At 47.5% G+C, this 27,979-nt stretch overlaps 1 protein-coding gene across 2 annotated transcripts; it reads left to right on the top strand.

Annotated features, from left to right (window-relative positions):
- The first annotated feature begins 3,775 nt into the window (after positions 1–3,775).
- LOC144716982 (uncharacterized) lies at positions 3,776–8,101 on the top strand. Of its 2 annotated transcripts, XM_078592281.1 has the most exons (11): positions 3,776–3,932; positions 4,011–4,069; positions 4,164–4,204; positions 6,593–6,624; positions 6,792–6,820; positions 6,917–6,956; positions 7,034–7,090; positions 7,175–7,251; positions 7,592–7,665; positions 7,736–7,793; positions 7,884–8,101. In XM_078592281.1, the coding sequence occupies exons 1-10, from the start codon at positions 3,849–3,851 to the stop codon at positions 7,753–7,755; spliced, it is 513 nt and encodes a 170-aa protein (XP_078448407.1). In that variant the 5' UTR covers positions 3,776–3,848; the 3' UTR covers positions 7,756–7,793; positions 7,884–8,101. The 2 variants fall into 2 exon arrangements, with proteins under 2 accessions (XP_078448407.1, XP_078448406.1); XM_078592280.1 differs by having other exon boundaries at positions 7,736–7,892.
- Positions 8,102–27,979: the final 19,878 nt, after the last annotated feature.

Here is a 27,979-nt window from a genome sequence, read left to right as displayed (position 1 = left end):
ATGTATATTTATTTTAAAACTTATATTCGTATTTATACATATATTTAAACTTACATTTATATTTATACTTATTTTAAAACATATATTTACACTATTTATACCTATATTTAAGCTAACATTTATAAGTATACTTATTTTAAAAAGTATACTTATTTTTATACCTATATTTAAACCAGAAAATTATATTTATACTTGCTTTAAAGCTTATATTTATATTTATACTTATTTTAAAACATATAATTTAAGTTTACATTTATTTTAAAGCATATATTTATATTTATACCTATATTTAAACCTACATTTATTTTTTATACTTATTTTGAAAACTTATATTTATATTTATACCTATATTTAAACCTACATTTATTTTTTAGACTTATTTTAAAACTTATATTTATATTTATACCTATATTTAAACCAACATTTATTTTGTATACTTATTTTAAAACTTATATTTACATTTATACTAATACTAATTTTAAAAATTATACTCACATTCATAGTTATACTTATTTTGAAACTTATATTTACATTTATACTTAAACTATTTTAAAACATATACTCGCATATATAGTTATACTTATATTAAAACCTATGTTTACATTTATACTATTAGTTAAACTTTATTTTATATTTATTCTTATTTTAAAAACTTATATTTACATTTATACTATTAGTTAAACTTTCTTTTATATTTATTCTTATTTTAAAACTTATATTTACATTTATACTATTGGTTAACCTTACTTTTATATTTATTCTTATTTTAAAACTTATATTTACATTTATACTATTAGTTAAACTTTATTTTATATTTATTCTTATTTTAAAAACTTATATTTACATTTATACTATTAGTTAAACTTTCTTTTATATTTATTCTTATTTTAAAACTTATATTTACATTTATACTATTGGTTAACCTTACTTTTATATTTATTCTTATTTTAAAACTTATATTTACATTTATACTATTGGTTAACCTTACTTTTATATTTATTCTTATTTTAAAACTTAGATTTATACTTACCTCTATATTTATACTTATTTTAAAACTTTTATTCATTCTTATACTTAAATTGTTACTCATACTTATAGTGCAGGGACGCGGACGAAACGTGATGGGGGACCATCCGCAAGCCGAAGCACAAGGTCAACTCCCGGCGACACGTCAGCAACCACGTCGTGACGCCCGGGGTGATGAGAAGGACCCGGAGTTCAAATACATGGCGTGATGAGGAGGCTTCCCAAATTTATTTTCCTTGCATTTTCTTGAACTTTCTCGTTGTGTTTTGTTTGGGAAGGGCCTCCGTGTTTTGGCCCTTCCGTCGTATTTCGAACCGCATTTTACGGCTCGATTAGGGGTTTTTCCCTAATTACGGGCCGACCCCTAGGGTTCCCTCTCTCCCACTATAAAAGGAGAAGAGATGCCCTAGAGGAGATTAGAGAAGTTGTTTTGAGTTGTTTGCAGATTGTTAGGAGAGGAGGAACCCTCCAAGAGGAGGGAGGGATCCTTGAGGGAGAAGAGGAAGCTGCCGCCGCCATCCGTTGTTGATCTGAAGACTGAACTTGCTATGCCGGAACGCGCCGCCGCCGCCCTACGTCAGGTCTCTCTGAGGAGAGAGACTGCCGGAATCCACTGTCTGCTGCCGCTGACACGACTTCCTCCGCTCGCCGCTCGCCAGGACCCAGTGCCTGCTTCCCCCCAGCTGCGGCGCCCACCCTGAGCGCCACCAACCCGACCGACGCCTGAACAGGGCCTTCCCGGTCAGCTGACCACGCTCGAGCCTAGGCGCCCCGCCAGCTGAGCCGTCTCCGGTGCCCCGAGCAGGGTGCCTGCCCGTCTGCCAACCACGCCCACCCGGCGTCCGAGCATGGGCCGCGGGGGCACCTGTTTCCTCGCCTTCCCCGCCTGCCTCGCCCGCTGCCGTCGCCGCTGGACGACCTAGGCGCGGGGAAAGGTCGAACATCAGCAGCCGAGTTGAATCAGCGCGACCGGCCGGTTCCGGCGCTGAGTCAACTCAGCGTGACTCGGTCTTATGTACCGACGAGTCACCACTGAGTCGACTCAGTGTAACCTGGATTTAAGTAGTGGCATTCACAGGTAAAATCATCAAAATGAAAGGGCATTTTCGTCAAGAAGGAAAAAAGAAAGAGGAAAGGAAACCTAGGGTTTCCGCGGGCCGCCGCCGCCGCCGTCGCCGTATGAAAATAACGAGAAGTACGTCGATAGCTGAAATAGGACGGGCGCCCTAGAAGAGTTCCCGTACATGTTCGTACGATCCGACTCCCAATGACCCGATAGACCAATCAAAGGACGCCGTCAGAGCGGGTATCCTCGATCCAACTGTCTAATCCCGACAATGGTAACGAACAGGATAACAACGGGAGATAGCTACCCCAAAACCCCAGAGTGCAAGATGCGGTAAGGGACGAGGCCCAGCGGTGGAGCACGTGAGGAAATATTGAAAAAGAAGTAATAATACTCAATAGGGGAAAGCGGTTTGACCTGCGGGACCGAAGTCCGGTAAGTCGCGGTGGACCGAAGCCGAGTTTGAGTGGCAGGAGTGGCCCGGTGCGGCGGCGATGATGGCGAGTGGTAGCGGTCCTTCGGACAGCGACGGGTGACCGGCGGCGTTCTGGTGCCGGGGGTTCAGCAGACATTCCCGGTGGAGAGCGTTTGGCCAGAGACGGTGGCGGCGGCAGTTGGAGGCAATGGCAGTGGTGGCGAGCGGTGACGGCAGTCGGAGGCGGCGGCGGCGGCAGCGGCAGCGGCGAGTGGCAGCGCCGGTGGCTGTGAGAGGCGGCGGTGACGGGGTGAGCGACTACAGCGGCTGCGCGCGGCGGCAGCGGTAGCGGCGAGCGACAACGGCCGCAGTGGGCGTCGGCGGCGGTGCGAGCGGTGGTCACGGCGTTGGCGGGTCGAGAGGATGGCAGAGGCGAGCGGCTGAGGCGGTGGCGTGTGACGTCGGCGGCGACAAGCAGTGATGGCAAGCGGCAACGGTGGCTGTGAGCAACGGCAACGGCGGGAGCGGCCGCAGCCAGCGGCGGATGCGGCGGCAAATTGCGGCGACGGATGATGGTCGCGGCGGCCAGAGACGAGGGGCTGCGGCAGCAGCGACGGGCAGTGGCAGCGGTGGCGACGGGCGGCGACGAGTGGCGGCGGCACTCTCTATCTCTATCTCTTTCCCTATCTCTCTATCTCTCGCCGTACATGTTGCATCAGGACGGGACGTGGACGGTTCAGGACGAAATTATTCCTGTCCTACGTCCAATATTAGCGTAGCGACGAAGGACGGGATGGTTTTTCGTCCACCGACAAAAAGACTGTCCCCACCAATACACTAGGGACGGTTTTTCGTCCCATCCAGTCCTCCTGGGACGAATTTTCGTCCTAAAATTCGTCTCTGTGAAAAAATATATTATATATTTTTAATGTATTAATATAGATTAAAATACAGGGACGTTGATGCAAATTGTCAAAGTGAGGCCACGTGGCAACATCTCAACCGTCGGATGTGAATCCGGCGGTTTTCCATCCAGATTTGTCTGTCCATCGTCCGGAGCCTTTGTTGGTTTGTCCCACGGGACGAAAACCGTCCTGGCCGATGGTCCCCGGGACGAATTTTCGTCCCGAAAGTCGTCTGGTATGATTGGACGGGACGTTTTTTCGTCCCGGGCGAAAAACCGTCCCGTCCGCGTCCCCGCACTAATACTTCTTTATACGTGTATCTTTTCGTCTAAGACGCAAGGACGTAGGACGGGACGCATATTGCGTTTTGGGACCGTGGGAGAAGTTCGTTAATACACTGGACGTTTCGGCAAGCAGGTTGGGTTGTGGAGGAAGAATGGAGGAAATGGGGGTTCTGCGGGAATGGTTCAATCGAGTCGACTCGGAGTGCAAGGGAACTATCACTGCCCTTCAACTGCAGGTCATGATCTTTCTTGTGTTCGAAATTCTGCTCGATTGCGCCTCTGAAAGCTGTTTTCCCTCTTTTGATTGATGCTAGACGGCGTTGGCGCATGGCAATCTGAATTTCTCCATAACCGTAGTTCAGCAGATGATCAGGTTATCCGCGCGATTGATTTATCTCTATTTTCTGACGTAGATTCTCCAGTTGTCTCCTTTCTAATCGTTAACTGCCTGCTGTTCTGTTTTGCAGGATGCATGATTTTGACAGGAACGGCACCATGAATTTCCAAGGTTGTACGATTTTCTGATCTTTTGCGTACCTGTTTTGTCGCTTGCCCTGAGCCAATTTCATTGCTAGTTCATGACCCTCTTCCGATTGTTTCCATCTTGCTCTATCTTAGCTTACTCTCGAAGCCCTCTGCGTGTCATCTGTTTTTTGGTACAAATTTTCATTCATTGCGGGGGAAAATTTTGTCTTTCTATTGTAAAAAGGCAAAAATAAATTAGAGAAGAGGCGCAGAGATGAAAGGAAAATTCAGGAAAAAGTACCGACGTTTGGGATGAGAATTTGTAGGTTAGAGAAGGGGACATGAGAATAAGATCTAAGATGGTCCGAATTTGCTTTCCAACCCTTATCTGCTGAAATTCATAATAGTTTTGTTTCCGGGAGGCACAGATTTGGCAAGTTAAGGCGTAGGCAATAAAATTTGATGTTGTGGTTAAGTTTGATCCGTTGCAACTCTTTCTTCCCATTATGCTGGACGTGGAAGTATTTTATTTGGCGACAGTCATTTTCATTCCTATTGTTGGTGCTATTTTTTTACATTTTTAAAAAACTTCTGATTGGGATAGTGACTGGAGTAGATGTTGTTTCTCACCGTTGAGTTGGGGAAATAGGGATGACATATTTTTTTGAAAGGAGAATTAGAAGGAATGACGGGATGAGAAACAGAGTTCTGGGATGACAGAGCTTGGGGAATGAGTAAGGTGTGGCCTGGTGATGCAATTTGGTGAAAGGGGACTTACTGCACTACCCCCTACCATCAATCATTTGCTGCAAGTAATTAACATAACATCATTTGGGGGAGAGGTTTAATACCGTTTCCCCCATTTGGATATCAGAACTCTTCATAAGTATCCATGTCCAGAACACCACTTAATACATACAGCGATAATGAAACCAATAATGGACCGACAAGCTACATTAACATTCCAACGTTAATGTAGCTTGTCGGTCCATTATTACATGCCCATTTTTTTTATAGAAACTTTCAATCTCTACTCCTTCCCTAGTCCACTGGAGATTTGGTACATTTAACTCTAGACCATTCGTGCATTTATCGGAGAATGACTCTGAGAGCATCTCTCAGCTACCTTTGACTTCTTGAAGAAAAGGCTTGGAACCATTCAGGCAATGAGGAGAGCATGTAGTCCAACATCCTCATCCTATCAACATTAGTATCAAACTCAAAAAGGAAGGTTTAGGAGCTTCTGTTCAGTGAGGAGAGTCAATCATCCATCATTCACACTTTTTGATCAGTTCTCTCAATGTTTTCTCTTCCCTGCAGAAAAATCTCTCACCATTCAGTGAAATATTTTATTAACCTACTTTAGGAAGAGCGTTAGACAAGGGGGGGGTTGGGAATTTGTGTCGTTGTACGTTTTTTGGGGTTTTTTATGTACTTGGGTAAATGATTCATCTGTGTTGAGTTTACTGTTGATCGAATGAGAGAAGATGGCAGAAGTAGGAGAGACAAAGAAGTTCAAATTTCATTCAAAAGGATAAAACATTACAGTAATACATCTATCTGTTTTATAGTAGCCGTCTAACGGCTGATTTGCCAACGGCTAGTTTGACTAGCCGTTAGCTGTAGTTAGTGGGCCCGATAGAGCCTGATAGAGGCTTAAAGCTGGGCCTGATAAAACTCTTTTTTAAGCTCGGACTCTTCCTTGTACTTTGGCCCATATCTTAAAAAATCTGCATACTTGAGAGTTGAGTCAGATGAAGTGAAATGAAGAATTAAACTTCACTACCCAATTTTAAGGATGGGGGGGAGAGAGAGATTTGAGGTCTGGTTCTTGGTGAACTAGATTTATCCTTCCATCATTGCATTTCTGATACAATACCCCCTCCCCCGGATATCCAATAATTAACAATAATCATCAAGAGAGAAATGACCGGGGCTATGAATATTTCGAACGACAATATACCTTCTTCCACTATAAAATAACCAGTTCGATAACTCTGAAAAGAGAACGACGGGAACAGAGCTGAGAAGACTGGTAACAGAGAAAACGATGAAAAGAAAGACTCAGGACGTGGCTGGATCAGCTGGGCGCCCTCGTGGAGATCAATAGGATCGGTATCCCTCCTCAGTCCTGGAGAATCTCTTCAACTGACTGCAGAAACTTCAACTCTCCTCCAAGATACCGTTTTAGAGGGTTTTCGCTCTTATTTAACGTACCGAGAAACTCTAATTTTAGCAAGGATCTAAACGGGCCTTGCCACATGCCTTTTACATTTATATTTCCTCATTTGGCTCATATCAATTCCCTAAAATCCCAATTATATTCTCTCGAATTTAATCCAATAAAATATTTATCAGAACATTGAAATTGGGTAAATTCTGGCATCCTCAGCTCTAACATTGCAATTGGGTTCTTTTTCTTGATGTACAGAATTTGCATCTCTCAACAAGTTTCTCTATAAGGTCAGCCCACATTAATCCGGAAGGTCAATGTCATAATTAATTATTGTCCAGGAAAAATTCATTCAAAAAAAATCATTTTGCCTTGTAAAAAGAGATTCATATGTTATTTGCACGGGCCAGTAGTGAGCTACATTAAACTAACACAAACGCTATGAGAATTCCTGCAGGTTCAAAAGGCGTTTTCGTCTTTAAGCAGGTATTTCCTCACGGGAACAGCTCGCAAAATCTTGTTGATGAACTGGAAATAGCACATGTTGGGGACAACACACTAACATTGTCCGGATTTATGCAGAGAGGGGGGGGGCTTCCTCACTCCAGACGGCGTAACCGAGGTAAAAAGCGTACGAAATATTCAAATCACTCCAGACGATTCTATGATAATTATACACCATGAGATGTGGAGTTGCAGGCATTGAAGACTCTGGGCTTCTCCCTTGATTATCCCTCCTTGTACACTGCATGCGAGGTAACGTTGTTGATACGATTGCATCCCCTCCCCCATTTTTCTCATCATACATCCATGATCATAAAGTACTCTTCCATGTGACAGAGCTTCGACAGAGAAAAAGATGGAAGGTTCTTCCTCGATAGCTTCATGTCTCTGTGTGTGTTCCTGCAGTCTGCCAGGTGAGTTTGAACAATTCCATGTTTCATTCACGTGGGATATCATTGCTTATATACCAGGCTAAGTTGTCAATCAACATGGTCTAATAATAGCAGGCCCATTAGGCTAACATTGGAAATAGAATAAAAACGGAAACATAGTACTCATAATAAATGATATCTTGGGTGATTTGTTATGAGGTTCGGTCAATGTGTCGAGGTCATTTTACAAAAGGGACGACGTTGATTTCGTTTCGTCAACGTCATATTTACGATGACGGAATATGAATCCCGATGACGTTATCGTCGTCGTCATTTATCGTCATCATTTATCGTCATCATTCCTTTTTTCCCTATTTTACAGGAACTTGTTCGACTCGTTTGACTTGTCAAGACGGGGGAAGGTGACGCTCGACTTCAACCAGTTCGTTTACTGCGGTAAGTCCTCGCGCTCCCTTCTCGCCAACGCCTCGAATCATTATTCTCAACAATTTCTCCTGTTTCCCAGCGGCGAACTGCCGAATTTGAGAACGCGGCGAGGCTACAGCGAGCAAACCGGGAGATTTGTAGGGCTTCAGGGCCAAATATTCGCCTATTTTAACTTCAGTTTCCACACAGCCAAGGGAGTGATCAGCGCCGCCGATGGATCCGTGCAGTGTTGTCAATGGCGTTGTCTCGGAGCGATCGTCGAACGGCGATGGAGGGAGGAGGGAGCGGGACGACGGATTCGATGACGTGATCTGCCGATTTCGGACGGTCATTCGCGTGGGGGAGGACGGGGAGCGGACGGACGCCGTTCAGTGGCTGATGGGCGCGGTGGGGGAGATGAGGCTCTGCGATCGGAAGCGGCGGCGGCGGCGGCGCGGTTGCGCGGCGGGGGGTGCGGATTGGGTGGGGGATGTGGCGGAGATGTTGGGCAGGATGGGGGTGTCGAGTGGGGTTGTGGAGGAGTCGGAGTTGACGGGGGAAGTTGTGCGCAAGCTCCGTGGATTGCTCGATTCCTCGGAAGGCGATGATGTGAAGAGTCAGTCGTAGGGTTGAGTGATTCGTATTGCCGAGATGAATCTCGGCCGTCGGGGGCTGCGGCGGCACGCTGCTTCCCACCGATTCCTTCGATCTCTCTCTCTCTCTCTCTCTCTCTCTCTCATGTTACACTCCCTCTCTATCTATACTTCCCTCTCTCTCTCTCTCTCTCTCTCCCCCTTTCTCCCTCTCCTTCCCTGGCTCTTTTTTTCTTTTTATCTCTCATTCTGTCCCTCTCCTTCCCCCTCTTTTTTTTTTCTCTCAATTAGGCATCGGGGATCGAATCGTTGGAATCTTGATCGAAAGATTCGAACTAACAAATGCCTATTAGAACAATCTGTTAGAATCTTTCGATCGAGCAGACCCTTTGTTCGTGTTAGATCGAAAGTTTCGAACAAACAATTTGGTTTGTTCGTGTTCGATTGCCATTTGTTCGAATAAGTTTGAACAAATGGCCAGCGGCTCCAGCGACTTTCTCTCTGGCAGCCGTTGGGCGGCGCTGGCATCGCTGGCTGGGGATGAGGGCTGCCAGCCGGGGCTGGGGGCCGCTGGCCGGCGCTGGGCGGCCGGCACCGCTGGATTTGAACATTCGATTTGATTAGAACAACATGTTCTCCCTCTTTTATGGCGGCGGCACGGGTGTCGTCGGCAGCGACGGTTGGCGGCAGTGGCAATTCGGGCAGCAGCGCAGGCGGCAGCAACAGAATAATCATATTATTTTTGAGACAGAATAATCATATTCTGTCTCAAAAATAATATTCTTTTAGAATACATGGTTAGAAAAATCCCTAAAAAATACAAAAAATTCAGAATTTCATTTAAAAAATAGATTTAATCATTTTAAGCTTGATAACATGAAATAATGAGTAATTTAATGCAGATAAACATGTAAATATAATCATTTAAGGTACTAGAAATGCATGTTATCAGACCCCCAACTTAAATTATTGCTAGTCCCTTAGCAATGGCATTTTAAGTCTCTTGGTTGATACATTCACCTTATAGTCCTAACAACATGAGCTTGAAGTAATTATGATATTAATTACACCTCTAAGTACGATTATACCCATGTAATGTTAGAATGCGTATGAGAGGCTCCCTTGTGATTTTGGAAAGAGCTGATGGTCATGAGGAATGAAGCCTACTTCTCGTCGAGTATAATACTATAATCTAGGTAATGTTTTCCCTCACTTTCTCACATCACTCACTCACTTCTGATGGTTCCCAACTAAGTTTGCTCCCTCATGAGAGTAAGAGATAGTCATTATTCACTTCTCATGTAAACACAAAATATCAATTGTGTATCAAGGAATTCACATGTGACGAGGCTCCTATCTAGCTATGTGTAAAGAGAGAAGAGAATGAGGAATGGCTCAAATGAATGGGTGAGAGGTATGTTATGGATGGCTGATAGGCTTAGAATACTTAGATACCTTACTCCCATGATAGACTAAAAGAGTAGATAACACCTCAATGGTATGAGAAAATAAGTGAAGATGGAATACAGCTACTAAGCATGGACGATAAATTGATCAACATTCATAAAGATAAAAAATAAATACTTCCAAGATAACAAGAAACCCCTTAAATTTCTTTTTTGTTTTTTTATTTTTTTTATTTTTTTTCAACAGGGGTGAACATAAATGGAAGCTTAATATGGGAATAGATAATGGTTGATCAAATGCACAACATTATATGCATCCCATGCTAGTACAAGGAAGACAAACTCAGAAGAGAGAACGTAGACATAAACAGAGAGAGGTATATAAAGGAGAAGATATCATAAGAGGGTGATATCACAAAGGGAAGAGGAGAAGAAACTTGGGAGTAAGCATATTATAAGCATCTAGGACTAGCGGGGAATAGATGGGCACCTATAAGAATGAGTGAAATCGGGTTAATGGTAAGGGGTAACCTAGGAAAAATGGGTGAAGAAGATACACATATAGGTTTCAAAAAGGTATTTTCAAGGTAGTTCAAGGAAAGGTGATTCTGTGCTTAAGGAATGCAAATATGACCATTTTTTACCTCAAGAGAGATTAACTTGGTGGAGATTAAAAACTCTGGACATTATTGACTCATTGGTGGGTGGATGATGGGTGGCTCACTCGACATTCCCTAAGACGATAGTACCTCAACCCATTGATTTTCATGTCTGTTCCTCACCCTACCAGATATCTTAACCATGTGGAAGAAAAACACATGCATCTAGACCATGGTTCATACCATTAAGAGGTGTATTTGATCCGCTACAGAGCCTAACTTCTATACTCATGTTGCTAGGACACGGGGTGAGTGATTCTCCAAGATGGCCATGATTAAATTTATATAAGTATATGCTATCCCCCCCCCACTTGAAATATGCATTGTCCCTCATGCAAGAGAAAAGAAAAAAACGTAAGGAGGGGATAGTTTAACTGTGATTCTTGTGCTTCCGATGTCACTGTCTTGCTGTGGATCCTTGTGGTTGATATGGTTGCATCGGTAGTTTATTCTCCTAAGAACCCAAAATTATCTAGAAATATAGTTAAAAGAGATCAAATGGAAGATTAGTAAAGTAGCGGTAAAAAGTGAAAGAAACAAATCTAGGTAAGAAGCAAATTGTACTAATGCAAGACTAAACCCCTGGTTCAAGGAGGTCTATCGTTGCTTCCATAGGTTGGGGTTCTAGCTCCAGGTATGGTTTTAACCTTTGTCCATTCACCTTAAACTGTCTACCTATCTTTGGATCTGAAATCAAAACATCTCTAAAATCAAACAGAATAATGATTATAAATGGGCCATCCCATCTGCTCTTAAGCTTTCATGGAAATAATTTCAATCAAGAATTGTAAAGCCATACTTTTTGATTTTCATAAAAATTTCTTCTATTTAACTTGCTATCGTGAAAGGCTTTCATTTTAGATTTATAGATTACATAATTTTCGTACGCTTCATTTCTTAATTCTTGCAATTCTTGGAGTTGTAGCATACGATTTTTCCTTGCATTTTCCATAGCAAGATTCGATTTTCTAATTGCCCAATAAGCTCGATGTTGAATCTCAACAGGAAGATGGCATGCCTTTCCAAATATGAGTCTATCACGGGACATCCCAATGGGTCGCTTATAGGCTGTCCTAAAAGCCCACAATGCATCGGGTAATCTTTCGCTCCAATCCTTATAGGCTGTCTATTCGAGGGTTTTTATGGAGAGTAGATGACATCGACCAGGAAAAACAGAACCTGAGCCTCCTACACTCTCCCCAAATTTGAACTTTGAGCTTAAATCTCTCCCATCATCTTTGAAATATGCTTTCTTAGATGGTAGAAATTCCCTACCTGTGATTATTTCCTCATCCCTTACTCCTTTTCAAGAAAATGATCTGCTTAAGGTATTGAGAGAGCACAAACATGCATTAGGGTGGACGTTTGAGGATATTTGAGGAATCCGCTCATAAATTTGTGAACACAGAATATTTTTGGAAGAGGATTCTAAACTTCGAGGGAGCACCGACGTAGGCTGAACCCACATATGGGAGAAATATAAGAGAAAGAAATATTGAAATGGCTAGATGCAGGTATTATTTATGCCATTTCATAGTCAATGGGCCAGCCCTGTTCACATGGTGCCAAAGAAATCTGGAATAACAGTAGAGATCAATGAAAAGGGAGAAGAAATCTAGAAAAGGCTGATAACAGGATGGAGGGTATGTACTGCCTATAGAAAATTAAATGAGGTTACAAAGAAAGATCATTATCCCCTTCCTTTCATTGACCAAATTTTAGAAAAACTATCATGACAGAATTTATTTTTGTTTTCTTGATGGTTATTCAGGATATAGTCAAGTTAACATTCATCATGATGATCAAGAGAAAATAACTTTTACGAGCCCTGTAGGTACGTATGCCTTTAGGCGCATGCCTTTTGGCCTACGTAATGCTCCAGTCACCTTCCAAAGATGCATGAACTCTTTATTCTCTGATTTAATAGGTGATTGTTTAGAAATATTTATGGATGATTTTTTTGTATTTGGAGATTCCTTTGAAAATTGCCTACTAAATCTCACTAGAGTTCTTCAAAGATACATTGAAAGTAACCTTGTGCTAAGTTGGAAAAAATCTCATTTTATGGTACAGGAGGGAGTGGTATTGGGGTACATGGTCAGCAATCATGGACTGGAAGTGGACAAGGCCAAAATAGAAGTCATCTAGGGCCTTCCACTTCCCATAACTCTAAAAACCCTTAGAGGGTTCCTCGGCCATGCAGGTTTCTATAGGAGGTTCATTCTAAATTTTACTAAAATTTTCAAACCTCGTACTAATTTCCTCTCACGTAAAACTCATGAAATCATTTTGGATAAAAATGCTATTTCTGCTTTTGAAGAGCTGAAGAAGGCCCTCACACATGCACCTATTTTGAAGCTCCAGATTGGAGCTTGCCATTTGAAATTATGTGTGATGCCTCGGATTTTGCTGTGGGGGTAGTCTTAGGACAGAGGAAAGAGAAGAAACCTGTGGCCATATATTATGCTATCAGGACTTTAATTGATGCACAACTCAATTACTCTACCACAGAAAAAGAACTGCTAGCTGTAACTTTTGCTTTAGAAAAATTTCAACCTTATTTGCTTTGTAGTAAATAATAGTTTATACTGATCATGCGGCATTAAAATAACTTTTGTCTAAAAAAGAAGCTAAACCTAGGCTCATCAGGTGGATTTAATATTATAGGAATTTGACATAGAAATTAAAGATAAAAAGGGTTGTGAAAATTATGTTGCTGATCATCTTTCTAGGGTCAACGTAAATGATCGCTCACTTATCCATGAAGCATTTCCTAATGAGAAAATTCTGGCCATCCATACAAGAAATGTTCCATGGTTTGCAAACATTGTCAATTTTTTGATGACAGGAAGGGTCCCTTCAGGATGGAGTTACAATGAGAGAAAGAATGATGACAGGACGGACGTCGTTGACGTCTTGCGGCGGAGAGCGTGGGTCCGTTTGTCTGGCTCGGGGACGATCATTTGGGACGGCACGTCAATTCGTGGGTGGGGTGTCCCGAAAAGGTCCTGTGCGGGTCCTCAATTCGTTGGGGCCGAAGGGTGTTTCTATCTTCATGTGGTCGACGCTCCATGGGTAATCGTCGAGGCACTGGTGGGCGGGGCGGTTCAGCCGGCCGGATGACGAAGACCTCAGCGAACAGTGCAGCGGCGACAAACGTCGTGGTGTTATTGCTCTCGATGACGATGGCGGGCGGCGACCTTGGAAGGCAGCGGCGGGTGGCAGTAGGAGGCGACAACGGGCGGCGGCCAGAGGCGGTGGGGCTAGCAATGGCAGCGGTGGCATCGAGCGACAGTGGCGAGCGACGGCGGCAAGTAGTGGCGACGAGCGGCGGTAGCGTCGAGCGGCGGCGGCGAGTGGCATCAGTGGCAGCGTTGAGCGGCGACGGCGTCAAGAGGCGGCGCGCCGAGCGTTGCGGCGTCGAGCGCGGCGATGGCGAGGTAGTGGCGGGGCCTGAGGCGCGGCGCGCGAGGCGCGGCGCCAGTGGCGCGGCGCGCCGAGGCGGTGGCAGCCCGGGCCGGCGGCGGCGGCGGCAGCGGCGGGTCTAGGCTGGGCCGTGGCTGGGCCGCGGTCTAGGCCACGTGCTGGGCCGCGGTCTGGCCCTGGGTGATGGGCCATGATCCATGAACCATGGCCCGTTAGGTTGGGCCGCAGAAGACCCGATGGGCTGGTGGCGGCCCAATAACGATGGCCCACTGAGAACTAGGGCTGACGTGGCAGCCTCGGGAAGTGTGCACGACGTCCAAAGGAATGGCACCTCGGGATGCGGGCCAGGGTGGCTAGGGCAACTGGCGCCTCGGGGCGCGGGGGACGGCGCCTCAGGGAGCGGTCACAATGACTGGGCCTGAGGGGATTGGCCGGAGGGCGCCGACCCATTAGGCCGATTGGCCCATTGGGCCGGTCGATTGAGCCTGGGTGCGCGGTGGCGCGGCCTGGGCTCAGCGTCTAGGCACAGCTGTTCGCGGCTAGGCACAGCGCGGGGAGGCGCGGTGGGGCGCGGTGGGGCGCGGCGCGGGATGGCGTGGCTGGGTGCGGCGCGACGCGGTTGGGCGCGGCGCGGGAGGGCGCTGTGCGGTGCTGGGCACGGCGGCGCAAGGCGCGCGGTTCGGGCGCGGCGCGCGGTGCGCGCGCCTGGGTGCAGTGGCTCGGGCGTGGCGGCACGCAGGCAGCGCGCGGGTGGCGACGGGTGGCGTGGGTGGCGCGGGGCGCGAGACGGCGCGGCGGCGCGCGACGACGCTGGAAGTCGCGAGGGTGCGCGGGCTCGGGCGCGCGGAGCGGCTGGAAGGTGCCGGCGGCGGCAGCGCCACCGGGGGCGGCGGAGCCGCCTTCTTCTAGGGTTATCTCTAACCCTTTCTTTCTTTTCCAAAAACTTGTTTCTCAAAAGGGAAAATCTGTTTCTTCTATTACATAGGGGTTCTTTATATAGGCCCCATGAATTACAAAGGAAAAATCCTAAACTAAAACATGAAAATTTAACCTAGACTTAGAAAAAAGCAAACCTAGATAGCTTGAGGGCTTCGTCATCAAAGAAGTTCTTCAAGGACATGCAAGATTACTTTTGGGAAGAATTAGAGCTATTCCATCAAGGAGCTGATCAAATTCTTAGAAGATGCGTACCTGAAGAAGAACCGAACAGCATCCTTAAATTCTGTGATTCCAACCGAGGAGGAGGTCACTATTTGGCTAATGTAACAGTCCATAAGGTAATGGAAAATGGGTTTTATTGGCCAACCTTATTTAAAGATGCACATGATTTTTATTTGAAATGTTTAGCATGTCAAACCTCCGTAAATATTGATCGAAAAAATCACATGCCTCTAAAACCCATTTTAGAACTAGAAATATTTGATTTATGGGGCATTGATTTCATGCCACCATTTCCTAATTTTAATGGCTGCAGACTATGTCTCAAAGTGGGTAGAAGCCATAGCCACTAGGACCAATACCAGTAGAGTTGTCACTGATTTTGTGGAGACTCACATCTGTTGCAGATATGAATGTCCTAGGGCTATAATTAGTGACGGGGGGTCACATTTTGCAAAATTTAATTTTAGACATCTTTTGAAAAAATATAGTGTACAACATAGAGTCACCACCCCATATCACCCGCAAGCTAGTGGGCAGGTTGAATTATGTCACAGGGAAATTAAAAAAATCCTTCAAAAAATTGTAAAGCCCAATGGTAAAGATTGGCCATACAAACTAAATGAAGCATTATGGGCCTATAGGACATGCTACAAAACACCCTTAGGAATGTCCCACTTTAGGTTGATATTTGGAAAACCATGCCATCTACCATTGGAGTTGGAATATAAAGCTTCATGGGCCATTAAAAAGCTAAATCTTTATTTAGATGATGCAGGAAAATTCAGGTTGCTCCACTCCAAGAACTTGAAGAAATCAGGAATGAGGCTTATGAAAACTCCAAGATATATAAAGCCCAGATGAAGGCCTTCCACGACAAGAACATCAGAAGAAGGACCTTTGTCAAAGATCAAAATGTATGGCTTTATAATTCAAGATTAAAACTCTTTCCTAGTAAGCTAAAAAGTAGACAGAATGGACCTTATTTGGTAGAAGAATCATATGAAAATGGGGCCATTTTAATTTTGGATCCTAGAACCCAGAAAAAATTCATAGTTAATGGGCAAAGGCCGAAGCCTTACCTACATGATGATCCACCTCATCAACCCCTTAGCATGATCTAGGAAAAACCTGCAGGTTAGTGAAGTAACCTCTGTAGAGCCACATAAAAGCTTTTATTTTGATTTGTTACCTTTCTTCTTTTCTTTCATTTTTTTTTCTTTTCTTTGGTTTCAGAAAATGCCAACCACCAATACATGAAATGGATGTGAAGAAACCTGCATAAAAGAGCTCAACCCACTGTTTGCATTTTCCTACTCTAAACTCCTTTTTATATTTTTCTATGCATCGAGAACTATGCAGTTACTTAGTGGGGGGAGATTAAATTTGCCTTAATTTTTTTTTTATAGAAAAATTATGATTTCTCCGTGTGTTTCAATAAAGTTGGGGGGTGCAAAAAATTCATGAATTCAACATCATACCATAACCAAACTTTGGACATTCCCTCTTATCCTTTGCCCTAGAAGAAAAAGTAGGGAAGCTAGGCTCAATGAGCACATCATGATCATATTATAGGGGCATCAACGTTGATTTTTAGGTAGTATATGATCTTATCTCCAAATGGCGAGAGCACATGGTAGGGTGAAGGAAAGATCTGAAAATCAAAAGGTGTATACCCCATAGATAGGGATTTGAGTGTTGAGTGAAAGTGTGACATCCCCACTACACCCATATTTTGATTTAACCGAACCTATCTTTGTGAATGACTAGCTGTTACCTAATCATATGCTGGATAGTGAGATGCATTTTTTCAAGTCTTGAGCCCATGACCCCTCCATATCATACCTTTATAAAAGATCTTCATCCCATAGTTTATCCATCTAACTTTACTTACCTTTTACTGCCTTTTTCTCACCATACCTTAATAAGACACCTTCTCCACCTCATTACTGATGAAATGCCTTACTCCCAAGTCTTTCTATCCTTCTTATCTTTAAAAACAATATTGCATCGATATTTGTCATCTAATTTAAAATCTTTTACATTAATATTCACTCTACATCTTCTCAATCTCTTTCTTCTATCTGATCCTCAAAGTTGATCACAAACCTCTATAAGGAGAGAGTGACTTAAGGCCACATCGACCTCAATTAAGAGGAGAAAGCTTGCAGGGACATCAACAATTAGGTAGCCCTTTCACTTGTGAGAGAGTGATCCAAGATGGGTGAGGCCCAGTTCAATGTGTGAAGTGAGAAAATCTCTTGTTTATGGTGTTGAACCTAGAGAGAAGTAAGCTGCCCCCTCATGACCACCAGCTCTGCTCAGACCACGAGGAAAAGTTCATGTATTCCTGCAAAGGTTTTGACCTAGTGATGCAGCATGGACGCGGTCGACGTCTTGCGGCGGGAGCATGGTCCGTTCGTCATTCTTTGAGGAGAGTGATCTTGGACTGCACGTCATCTTGTCGGTGGAGGAGTCTCGGTATGGTCCTGCGCGAGGTCCTCAATTCGTCGGGGCCGAAGGGTGTCTCTATCTTCGTGTGGACGTTGATCCAAGGATAGTCGGCGAGGCGCTGGTGGCGGCTTCGGCGAATGGCGTCGGCGAGTGGCGTCGGCGAGCATCGTCGGCGACGCGTCAAGTGGCGGCGGCGGCCGGAGGCAGCGACGGCGGGAGTTGCGGTGGGCGGCTTGGCAGCGGCGGCGGCGGCGGCGGTGGCGGCGGCGGTGGCGGCGGCGGTGGCGGCGGCGCGGCGGCTGGACTGGACCGGGCTGGGCCGCAGGTCTGGGCCGCGTGCTGGGCCGCGGTCTGGGCCGCGGTCGGGGCCGCTAGCAGGACCGCGGTCTGGGCCGAAGGCCCGGGCCGGAGGCAGCCCGATAACCAAAGCCCACAAGGGGCTAGGGCTGACATGGCAGCCTCAAGTTGCGTGCCCGGCCGTCAAAGAAACGGCACCCCGGGACGTGAGTCGGGGCGACTAGGTAGCTGGCGAGCGGTGCCTCGAGGCGCGGGAGTTCGGCGCCTCAGGGCGCGGATGCAGCGGCTGGGCCTGGTGGGCTTGGCCGGTTGGAGCCGGTCCATTAGGCCGAAGGGCCCATTGGGCCGGTCGGCTAGACCTGGGCGCTCGGTCGCGCGGCCTGGGTCCAGCGGCTGGGAGCGGTGGGGCGGTGCGGGGTAGTGCGGGGCGGCACGGAGCGGCGCCTGACGGCGCGAGGCGGTGCAGCGCGGGCGACACGGGCGGCGACGAGCGTCGCGGGCGCGGGGCATCGCGGCGCGACGCGCCACAGCGCGGGCGCGGCGAGGTGGCGCGGGGCGCGAGAGGCGCGCGGTGTGAGAGGTGGCGCGGCGCGCGAGGTGGCACGGGCGCGAGGCGCGCGCGAGTGCGGAGGTGGCGTGGCGGCGCGCGGCGCGCGAGCGGGCGCGGCGCGGCGCGGCGGCGGGCGCGGGCGTGAGCGGCGCGGAGCGGTGAGACGCGCGGCGGCTTTGCGCGCGCGCGGCTTGCGCGCGGGCGCGCTTTGCGCGCGCGGGAGCGCGTGGCGGCGCGGCTTTGCGGCGTGGCGCGCGCGGCGTGACGGCGCGCGTGGCGCGCGGGCGCGCGCGAGGCACGGCGAGGCGCGGCGCGAGGCGCGCGAGGCGCGGCGCGGATTGGTGGCGCGGTGCGCGGCGAGGCAGCGCTGATGACTCTCAATAAGTCATCAAATATTTAGACTTTTAAGTATCAAAGCATCAAGAATATTTAGTTAATTCATGTGAGTTGTCATGCATACGCATTATTTTATAAAATTACTAACCCCACTTGATTCGAAGAATCAAGTGGATTATATTTGACATTTTTTGGTTAGTAAGTTCAGAAACAGGTTAAGACAACCAAAGGAGGACGACAAGAATCAAGAGGAGTTGGCAAAAATTCAAGAAGAAGAAAATTCCGAAAATGCCCCCGGGGCATGTGTTAAGAGAAACCTATAAATACTCTCTTGAGAGTTCATTTTGAGGTTGTCCAGAATTTTCTCTAAGGAAGCTAGGGCTTGGAGAAGAAGGTGTTCTGCAGACCCTCCAGTAGCTGATGAGCCATTGGAGCTGGGAGGAGAAGCAAGCTGAAGAGTACCCGCTCAAGAAGATCGCCGACTCGTCGGACAGGACGTGACACGAAGTCGGAGTGATTGAGCTGGTTCAGCCTTGTTTTCTTCTCCCTCTTGGACAATCTCAGTTGGAGTTGAAGCACCTTGCAAGGTTCTTAAGCAGTTTCCAACCAGAGCTGTTTTGTTTAATTCGAAGATTTTCTTGTTGTTCAGAGTTCATTTTCTTTTACCTTTTCTGTGTTTGATTTCATCCGAATCTTAACTCATCATGCTTAATCGATTCTCTACATAACAATCGGTGAGGTCTCGCTCAGGCAAGAAGAACATAGCCGCCTGCTGCCAAGGGATCTGCGCGCAGGATCGACCTGCACATAGCCGCCTGCGCGTGAGAACCCGCGCGCAAGCAGCGGCGTGCGCAGGGAACCCGCGCACAGGCCACGCCCGCGCGGAGGCCACGCCCGCGTGCAGCAATAGCCGCGCGCAGGCCACGCCCACGCGCAGCAGCTGCCGCGAGCGAGCACTCACCTGCACACAGGACACCACCTGTGCGCAGGGTGCTTGTTCTTTTGCCCCAAGGGGCAAGAGAGAACCGTCAACAAGAAACTCTTGCTGACGGTTCTGCTCATTCCAGTTTTTAAGAACTTGATCTATAAACCTAACTGGAAACAATCTAACTGAGGAATTAGCCGAATCTATATTTGTAAAGAATCTCTGCAACTTAACTAAAAAGTTTCTACAGAGATTAACACTCAGAATTAGAGAATTAAATGAACTGATTTGATAGAAAGAATTCGTCTGCTGTTTTTTGCCGTCTCCCTGTGGATCGACCCTCACTCGCCCTAAGTTGTGAGGTTATAAATTTCGTTGTATAAGCTCAATCCTCACACGCATTAACTGATTATTAACCAGTAAGAAACCATTACAAAATTGAGATTATCTGGCGCGGGACGCGGCGAGGCGGCGCGGGGCGTGGCTGGGTGGCGTGGGGCACGGCGAGGCGGCGCAGGGCGCGGCACTGCAGCTGCGGCGGAGCCGCTCTAGGTCACGCGGACCTCTCCCAAAAATTCGTTTCTCAAAGGAAAAATCTGTCTATTCTGTTACAAGGGGTTCCTTATATAGGACCCATGAGGAGGAAATAAAGGGAAAGGACTTAACCTAATAGCTGAAAAATTCAACTAAAACCTAGGAAAAAAAAAGTGGGGACACGTTGAGGGCGGCGCCATCACCTAGATTGCCGAAGGGAAATGCTCAACTAGATATGTGATTGATAAACCTAACGCTTCATGCAGATACCTTCTTAGTGTAAATGTAAAAGCTGAAGTCCAAAGAAAATCTAAGAGCATTGCTAAGGGACTAGCAATGATCTAAGTTGGGGGGTATTTGATGACTCCAAAATGATAGTAATAAAATGTGCATTTCTAGCTAATTTATCTACTTCTTTATCTTTTTCTGCATATATTATCAACATTTATGTTAAGTTGTGAAAAATCATGAATAAACTCACCCTTTTCTAATTTTGAGTTAATTATTGTCATTTGTGGGACTAACCCCACTTAACTCAATGAGTGAAGTGGAATGAATCTCACTCTCTTCTTAGTTTATGTGGAAGATGCAGGAATTAGGTGAAACTTTCACGACTAAAGGGGATAATTAAATGAAATAGAAGCTATTTGGCCCAAAGGAGCAGGTCCAGTCACGACCCTGGGCCAAGAAAGGAGGCCCAAATCAAGACAGCTGGCTCTAGTCTAAAGGCCCACTAAAGAAGCTCCATTAAGCCCACTATGAGAGGTATATTGGGCCAAGGAAAGGAGGACAAGGGGAACATCCAGTCATGAATATTTATGAGCATTTAAGGTGCTTGGATGCTGATTGGAGGACACCCTTGGACGTAGATCCAAGCCAGAGAAGAAGATCCAGCCATTCAATCCATAAATTATCCAAGGATGGAGACTTAAAGATACCACCTTTAATGCTAATTAAGGAAAGAATTCTTGAACGTCCCTAGGGTATATTCAAAGGTCTCAATGCTGATTGGAGGACCATAATGGACGTGGATCATGGCCTAGAAAATAAGATCTGGCCATCCAATGTATTAAAAATCCAATGGCTCTTATTTGTTCTATCTCCCAATATAAACCCCTTCACCCTATTGTAATATTCATCTTGTGATTCAATCCAAAGTAATGTTTGGTGGCCTAAAGGGAATTGAGTCATCGATCCATTCACCTTAGTGAGTGCCAGGCTGAGTAGGAAGCATCCAGAGCTGAAGAAGCTAGTGGAAAGGAGAAGAAGAAGTCCCTTGGGCCTTGGAGGGTGTAACAAAGAGGTTACCTTCTTATTTCTTCTTTTCACTCTTACCTGTTTGTCTTTATGATAACATGTTTTTCTAGTGCCTTATATTATTATATTTATGTGTCTTTATGCATTAAATTACTCATATTTTCATGTTATTAAGCTTAAAATGATTAAATCTATTTTAGAATAAATTTCTGAAATTTCTGTATTTTTTAGGATTTTTCTAACAATATATTCTAAAAGAATATAACTTTTGAAACATAATATGATTTTTCTGGAATTGTTTGATATTAATTTTGGAAAGATATGATTTTTCTGAGTCAAAACATATTTTTTTGGGCTTTTATTTTGTTTAATATGAAATTTTTAGTATTTTGGTTTTTTTATGGCATAGGGTGACGTGGCGCACCGATGCGCCGCCACGTCAGCATCGAGAAAGAGATTTTTTCTTTGTTTTTTTGTCCTTTTGTCATGTACATGTGGCACGTAATGCGAAGAGCCGCATAATACAAAAACTCATGGAATACGAAAAGCCACAGAATACGAAAAGCCACAGAATATGAAAAGCCACAGAATACGAAAAGCTATGGAATACGAAAAGCCACATAATACAAAGAGCCACGGAATATGAAAAGCCACGCAATACGAAAAGCCACAGAATACTAAGTTCTTTGAATTCTTAACTTCCAACAGCCATAACTTTTGATCTTCCTCTCCTCTTTCTATCCATACCCTCTTATCTATAAATAGAGGCCTGGATCATTGTAAAAATCATCTTGAACTTGCTTCCCACTTTTGTGGGCTGATTGAAAGAGAGTGAGTTTTGAGATCCATCAAGAGTGTTCTTGGTGTCTAAGGTGTGTGGGAAGAGACAAAAGAGAAGAGGGGGAGCTTACCGGCACTCGCAAATTGCCGTGATCTTGGCGGAACGTAAGGATCTAAGGTAAGTGTCTCCGCCTTACGTTGTTTCTCTCCCTACATCATCGTTATCATAGTTCTAGTTTTTATTATCACCGTTTCATTTATCACTTCATACATCCCCATTCTCTCGTCTGTCAATCCTGCCATGGTACCACTCCACATCCAACCACTATTCTCGCGGATACCGTCGTTCATCATCATATCCATCACAATCACTTACTCTTTTCTTAAAGTTAAATTAGCTTATATGACGTAGGACAGCTACGGAATGAACGACTAAGGAATGGACGACTGGGTTGACCTGACAGACTACGGGTAGATGGATGACTAGGGATGGATCGGGTACTAGAGGGATAAAACAGCCACATAAATTACACGGTCGAATTCAGACTTTAAAATCGATGAAAATCTGGTGGTGCAGCTCCGACCCTTATCGAGGGCGTGAGTACTGTCTTCCCCCACCGCGACGATGCCTAAGCACCGAAATCAATATCCGAATTCGCATCGCGAAGAAACACTCGAGAAAGAGAGAGGAGAAGTGGAAATCCAAACCAAGTCTAATTCTGACGGCAGTGGAAACTTCTCGAGAAAACACTGAGCGGGGCACACTTCGACACCAAAGAGTTCAGGCGTACCTTGGCACCATGGTGCGTGAAGAGGATGCAGGAAATTCTGATTATGATGAGGCTGGGCGAGTCCGGGGGTTGAGAGGCCCACTGGACGACAAGATCTGGACGTTTTGGGCATTGAACGGCCCTGGCAGTGAGTAGTCGTTGTCGCAGAGTCAAGCGTAGGCGAATACCTGCGCGCGCAAAGCGTGCGTTGGTGCGCATTGTGCCTGGAGCGCGCGGAGCAGCGCGTGCGGTGCGCCGGCGCGCGCGCGGAGTGTGCGGAGGGCGCACAGCGCACTCAGAGCGCGCGTAGCGCGCGTGGCTTGAAGCGTTGGACGACGTCCGGACTTGGGCAGCATGAGCGCGGCCTTGGGCAACCCTGTTTGGGCGGCTTGGGCTGCTCGCGGGTGGCCCTAGCATGAGCAGCCCTGGCAGGGGCGGCCCTGGGCGTGGCCTGGGCGGCCAGACTGGGGCAGCCTGAGCGCGGCCTTGGGCCGCCCTATTTGGGCGGCCTTGGGCTGCTCGTGGGCGGCCCTGGCAAGGTGATGGCGCGTCACCACCGGTCGTCATCGAGCCAGCAGAAGAGGAGCAGCAGGACTTCCCCAACTCAGCACCCGAGGAGCCGGCACTACCCAGCTCGCCACCGAGACGAGTCCAGCCACCACGACGAGCCGGCGCAGCAACACGGGATCCCGCATTCCGTTACTCGGCATGACGCGGACGCCGACCACCGGAGCACACCGTTACAGTCGGTTACTTTATCTTATAGTTTTTCCCTTTATTCGTATTGTCGTGTAGCGGGGGAAGGGCCCATAGGCGCAACCCTTTTCCCCCTTTTTCTTTTATGTTGGGCCTGACAAGCCCGTTCCCTATTTTCTTGCTTATTTTCTCTCCTTTTTCTTTTGTGTTATTGGACTAAGGAAGGGCCATCTCACCCATATATAAGGGGAAGAGGTGGGCGCTTCCCTTACCTTGACCTAATTTTTGAAGAATTGCATTTTGAGAAAGAAGGGTCAGGTCGTGGAGAAGAAAAGAAAAGAAAAGAAGAAGAGGAGAAAGAAGAAGAAGAAGAGAGGAAGAAGAGAAAGGGAGAGGAAGGAGGAAGGGGAGCCGCCGCCGCCGCCGCCGTCGCGCGCCGCCCCCACACGCCGCGCCGCGCCGCACGCGCCGCGGCGCCCGCATCGCGCCGGCGCTGCCGCCGTCGCCGCCGCTGCGCCCGCTGCGCGCTGCCGACGCGCCTGCCGTCGCGCCGACCGCGCGCTGCCGCCCGCGCTGACCGCCGCGCCGCCGCCGCTGACCGCCGCCCGCGCGCACGCGCCGCCGCCCGCCGCGCGCCGCCGTCGCCGCCGCCGCGCGCCGCCGGCGCCGCCGCGCGCCGCGCCGCCAGCGCCGCCATCGTGCCGCTGCTGCCGCCCGCTGCCCGCCGCCGCGCCGCCGCCTGCGCCGCGCCGCCTGCTGCGCCGCGCTCGCTCACGCCCTCACCTGGCTGTCGCCCGTCGCGCTAGCCGTGACCGCCGCTGTCGTCAGCGGCAACATCGCCGCCGTGCTCGTGACGTCGTCCCACCGCACTGCTCGCCGTCGACCACGCCACCCTGCACCGCTCCGCGCGTCTGCGCGCAACCGCCCTCCGCGCAGTCAACCTCCGGCGCCCCGACAACTCCCTCCTCCGGAACCGGTTGGTACGAAGATCCCGTCGCCAGCGCGACGAAGGTACTCTGCTTCCCTCGCCTCTTTACGTCATTTATTTCCTTCAGTATTCTCTCGTATTGCCTCCACCGCGCTCGGGTTAGATAGGTGAGTGAGACAGATTGAGAGTACGACGAAACAAAGACGAGCGTCTTACCTGTCCGGTACGAGTCGGGACGCCCCGACGCGTGTGAGCATTCCAGTGGGAGTTACCCCATTCGACGGCGTGCGCGCCCTCGACCCGCCTCGGACGACTTGGAGGGCTGGTTCAACCTAGCTAGGCGACCCCGTCCCCGCTCCGGATTGGCTCTCATAGCTTGTCGGCGCATTGCACGTACCATAGTCGGACCATCATCCTCGTTATCGTCATACATGCATTTCTGTTCTCCGCATATCCATCGGTTGACGTCGTGGACGTAAATCGATTAGTTAGTGACACGACACCGAGTTCCTACCCTCGGTGACGGTCGGACGCCGTTGAGACGACGTCCGACATCACAAGGGCTGCCTGGGCAGCCTTGGGCGGCCCTGGCTGGGGTGGCCTGGTCGGCCTTGGGCGAGGCCTGGGCGGCCTGGCTGGGGCTTGGGCAGTCTTGGGTGGCCCTGGCAGGGGCGACCCTGGGGCGTGGCCAGAGCGGCCTGGCTGGGGCGGCCTGGGCGGCCTTGGGCGGCCTTGGGCGTGACCTGGGCGGCCTGGCTGGGGCGGCCTGGGCGACCTTGGGGCGGCCCTGGCTGGGGCATCCTGGGCGGTCCCGGGCAGCCTTGACTGGGGCAGCCTGGGCGGCCTTGGGGTGGCAGGTCTGAGAGAAAGAGAGGGAGGGGGAGAGAGAGAGATGGAAAAGAGGAAGAGGTGGCCGGCGACGAAAACTACAGCGGCGATGGCGGCGGCGGCAGCAACGACGGCTAGAGTTTGAGGGTAGAGGGAGGCTGGGCAGTCCTCCAAGAAGAGTTTAACTGAAAACTCAATTCTTGAAATATGACTGCCTAATGTTTCTTGAAAAAAATGGCCTATATATAGGCCTTGGAGGAAAGAGAAAATGACGAGAATTAGAGACGAAAAATCAAAGACGTGCGCCGTGTCACGCCAAAGGGCAGTTGTGGATCTGCATTTGGCGTCGTGTCATGACGCGCGTAGGGACGTGCGTGTGTGGAGACGTGCTTGTCGACGGTTGTGGCGTGTTGACTTTGGTGTTGACTTCAGTTGACCGTGGCGGGTTGACTTCGATTGACTTCGCCGTTGGGTCCATAGCAGGCGTGTTGACTACAGTTGACTGTGTCGTTGGGTCCATAGCAGGCATGTTGACTTCGGTTGACCGTGACGACCCGTTAGATGGTGATGTGTTGGTGTCCTCGCCATCATTATAATTACGTATCTCTTATCGATATCACTAGCTCACGTCCTCAAATCTTGCTTTCGTCAATCCTCTCATTGATCATCACTAGTTTAAGAAAGTAATTCCTTAATCATCGTTCCCTGTGGAGATGATCCGTACTCATCACTAACTAAGTATTTTTAAGTACAATTAAATATATTTTTATTGAATAATCTCAATCACCAATGACGAATTTTAACCCTAAAATTGAGATTATCACTTTATTCTTCTGGTTATTGGAATAGTTATCCAACATCTAGACGGTTCCAACGCATCCTACCATGCTCAAAAATTCATTCTAGAACTCATTCTAGAGCGAATTTAGTGCATGCCCATTTTCTCTCTCCTCTGCCGAGCCACCTGTCCCATTTAGCTTCTGGGCTTAGCCAAATTTTGACTAAGTTCGGAGTGCCGTCCGCTCGCCACACTCGTATGCTGCCTGTGGGCACTAGCACACCTCTACCACTCAGCGCCGCCACGCCGCCGCCGGAGGTTATTTCTTTCATTTTCTATTTTATTTTGGCTTTAAAATATCCCTAAAAAAAATCCCAAAAATTCATTTTCTGCGTACTAATATTTTTATAAACATTTTAAATTTCTTTTTTAAATATTTTTATTTAGTTATTTATTTATCTTCACAGGTAGTAAACCCACTTCTAAAATTTATAAAAAAATATAAGTAAACTGCAAATTCATTAGAATAAAGCCTTGCTCCCTGTGGATTGACCCTTACTCTCCCTAGGCTAGTAAGGTTATTATAAATTTTGTTGTTTTAATTCAGATAAACCAACGACACTATTTAGTGACGTTAAATCATCATTAATTACCCCTAAAATTGGAGTTATCACACATTCTCCTAGATCATCATCTAGTACTCGTCGTGCCCCGGCCTCGGTGCACGGTGTTCCCCATCGACCCGGTAAGGCTCTATGAGGGATGGCCCTACGTCACCCCAATCTCGTGACACATCGTCGCCGCAACATCAGCCTTGACAATGCGAACAGTAGGCGTGTCATCATCAGCAACGTCATCCGCCCTAGGGACATATGAGACGCAAGTTGCCACCACCAGCCGGCCTTTGCCCCAGCATTGCTTTGAAGACCGTCACTATCCAAGGGATAGATTCCCACGCTACCCCGAGGTGAGACACTCGTCTTGGCACAAAACACCATCACTCTTGGGTTATTACCTGGAAGATGACCCTTGAGATTATCAGGAGCGACCCTACGAGCCGACCCCTCTGTCATACCCGACACGAGCTGCACACACAATGCCTCAAGACCCGTTGTACAATCAGCAAGCCCATCCATGATGGAGGACCATCGTACCAATGACGACACAGGATGATGTCAACCACGTCGAGCAGCTCAAGCCAATGTTTGCGACACTTGTTTCAAATACTCGATGTAGCTTATCTTAGTAAGTATAGAATTTTATCTCTTGTATGTTGATTTTGTGGATATTTTTGGATTGGGCCACCGTGTTTCGGGCCTTATCTGTTGTCTTTCGTTCGTTTCCCTTTTTATTGTACGTTAAGGGGATCCTCGTCTTGCGATTGTTTTACCGCTTAGGCATCCTCGCTTTTCTATATAAATAGATGGTATGCCCAATGACGGCTCAGGTTATCATTTGAAATTTGAAAGGTATCGTTTTATTTAGAGTTCCTGTTAGCCTGCTAGAGAGAGTAGTTTAGAGTTAGATCGTGTTAAGTCGTGGTCTCCGTTGCCACCCGTGCTTGCTTCACCACGTTGAGACCACTCCAGGGAAGAACTGCCGTCGACGACGTTCGCATCTTCAACCCACATCGAGTTCTTGAAGCAGATCAAGGACATTTTCTTGATTTTCTCCATCGATTTGGAAGGTTCTTGCCCCCGATTTCTTCTTGAGAATACGTTTCTTGGAGCGGTTATCAGATTCAAGAAGGATCCAAAAGGGTTCCTTGGGACGCCGTTCACCATCAGTTGCCGTGACCACTCATTGCTGCAAGACTGAGGATCGCTCAGTGTGCACGGAAATCTGTCACTGTGCTCCACCGCCCGCCTCGGTTTGCCGCACACCAACACGCGTGGCCATCGTCAAGGTGCATGTGATGCAGGACGGATCGCAGATGTGGCTCAGAGAGAGATAGAGAGGTTTAAAAAGG

Source organism: Wolffia australiana, chromosome 2 (genome assembly GCF_029677425.1).
Source record: "Wolffia australiana isolate 7733 chromosome 2, ASM2967742v1".
NCBI lineage: Eukaryota > Viridiplantae > Streptophyta > Magnoliopsida > Alismatales > Araceae > Wolffia > Wolffia australiana.
Note: the sequence above shows the minus strand (reverse complement) of the source record. Positions and strands in the feature narration are given on the sequence as shown.

Bases quoted from the DNA above. Each gene is read 5' to 3' on its own strand.
- LOC144716982 (XM_078592281.1), top strand. From the start codon at position 3,849: ATGGAGGAAATGGGGGTTCTGCGGGAATGGTTCAATCGAGTCGACTCG. The intron at 4,205-6,592 runs GTTGTACGATTT...CTTGATGTACAG, and splicing joins CGGCACCATGAATTTCCAAG to AATTTGCATCTCTCAACAAG. The intron at 6,957-7,033 runs GTAAAAAGCGTA...GTGGAGTTGCAG, and splicing joins CTCCAGACGGCGTAACCGAG to GCATTGAAGACTCTGGGCTT.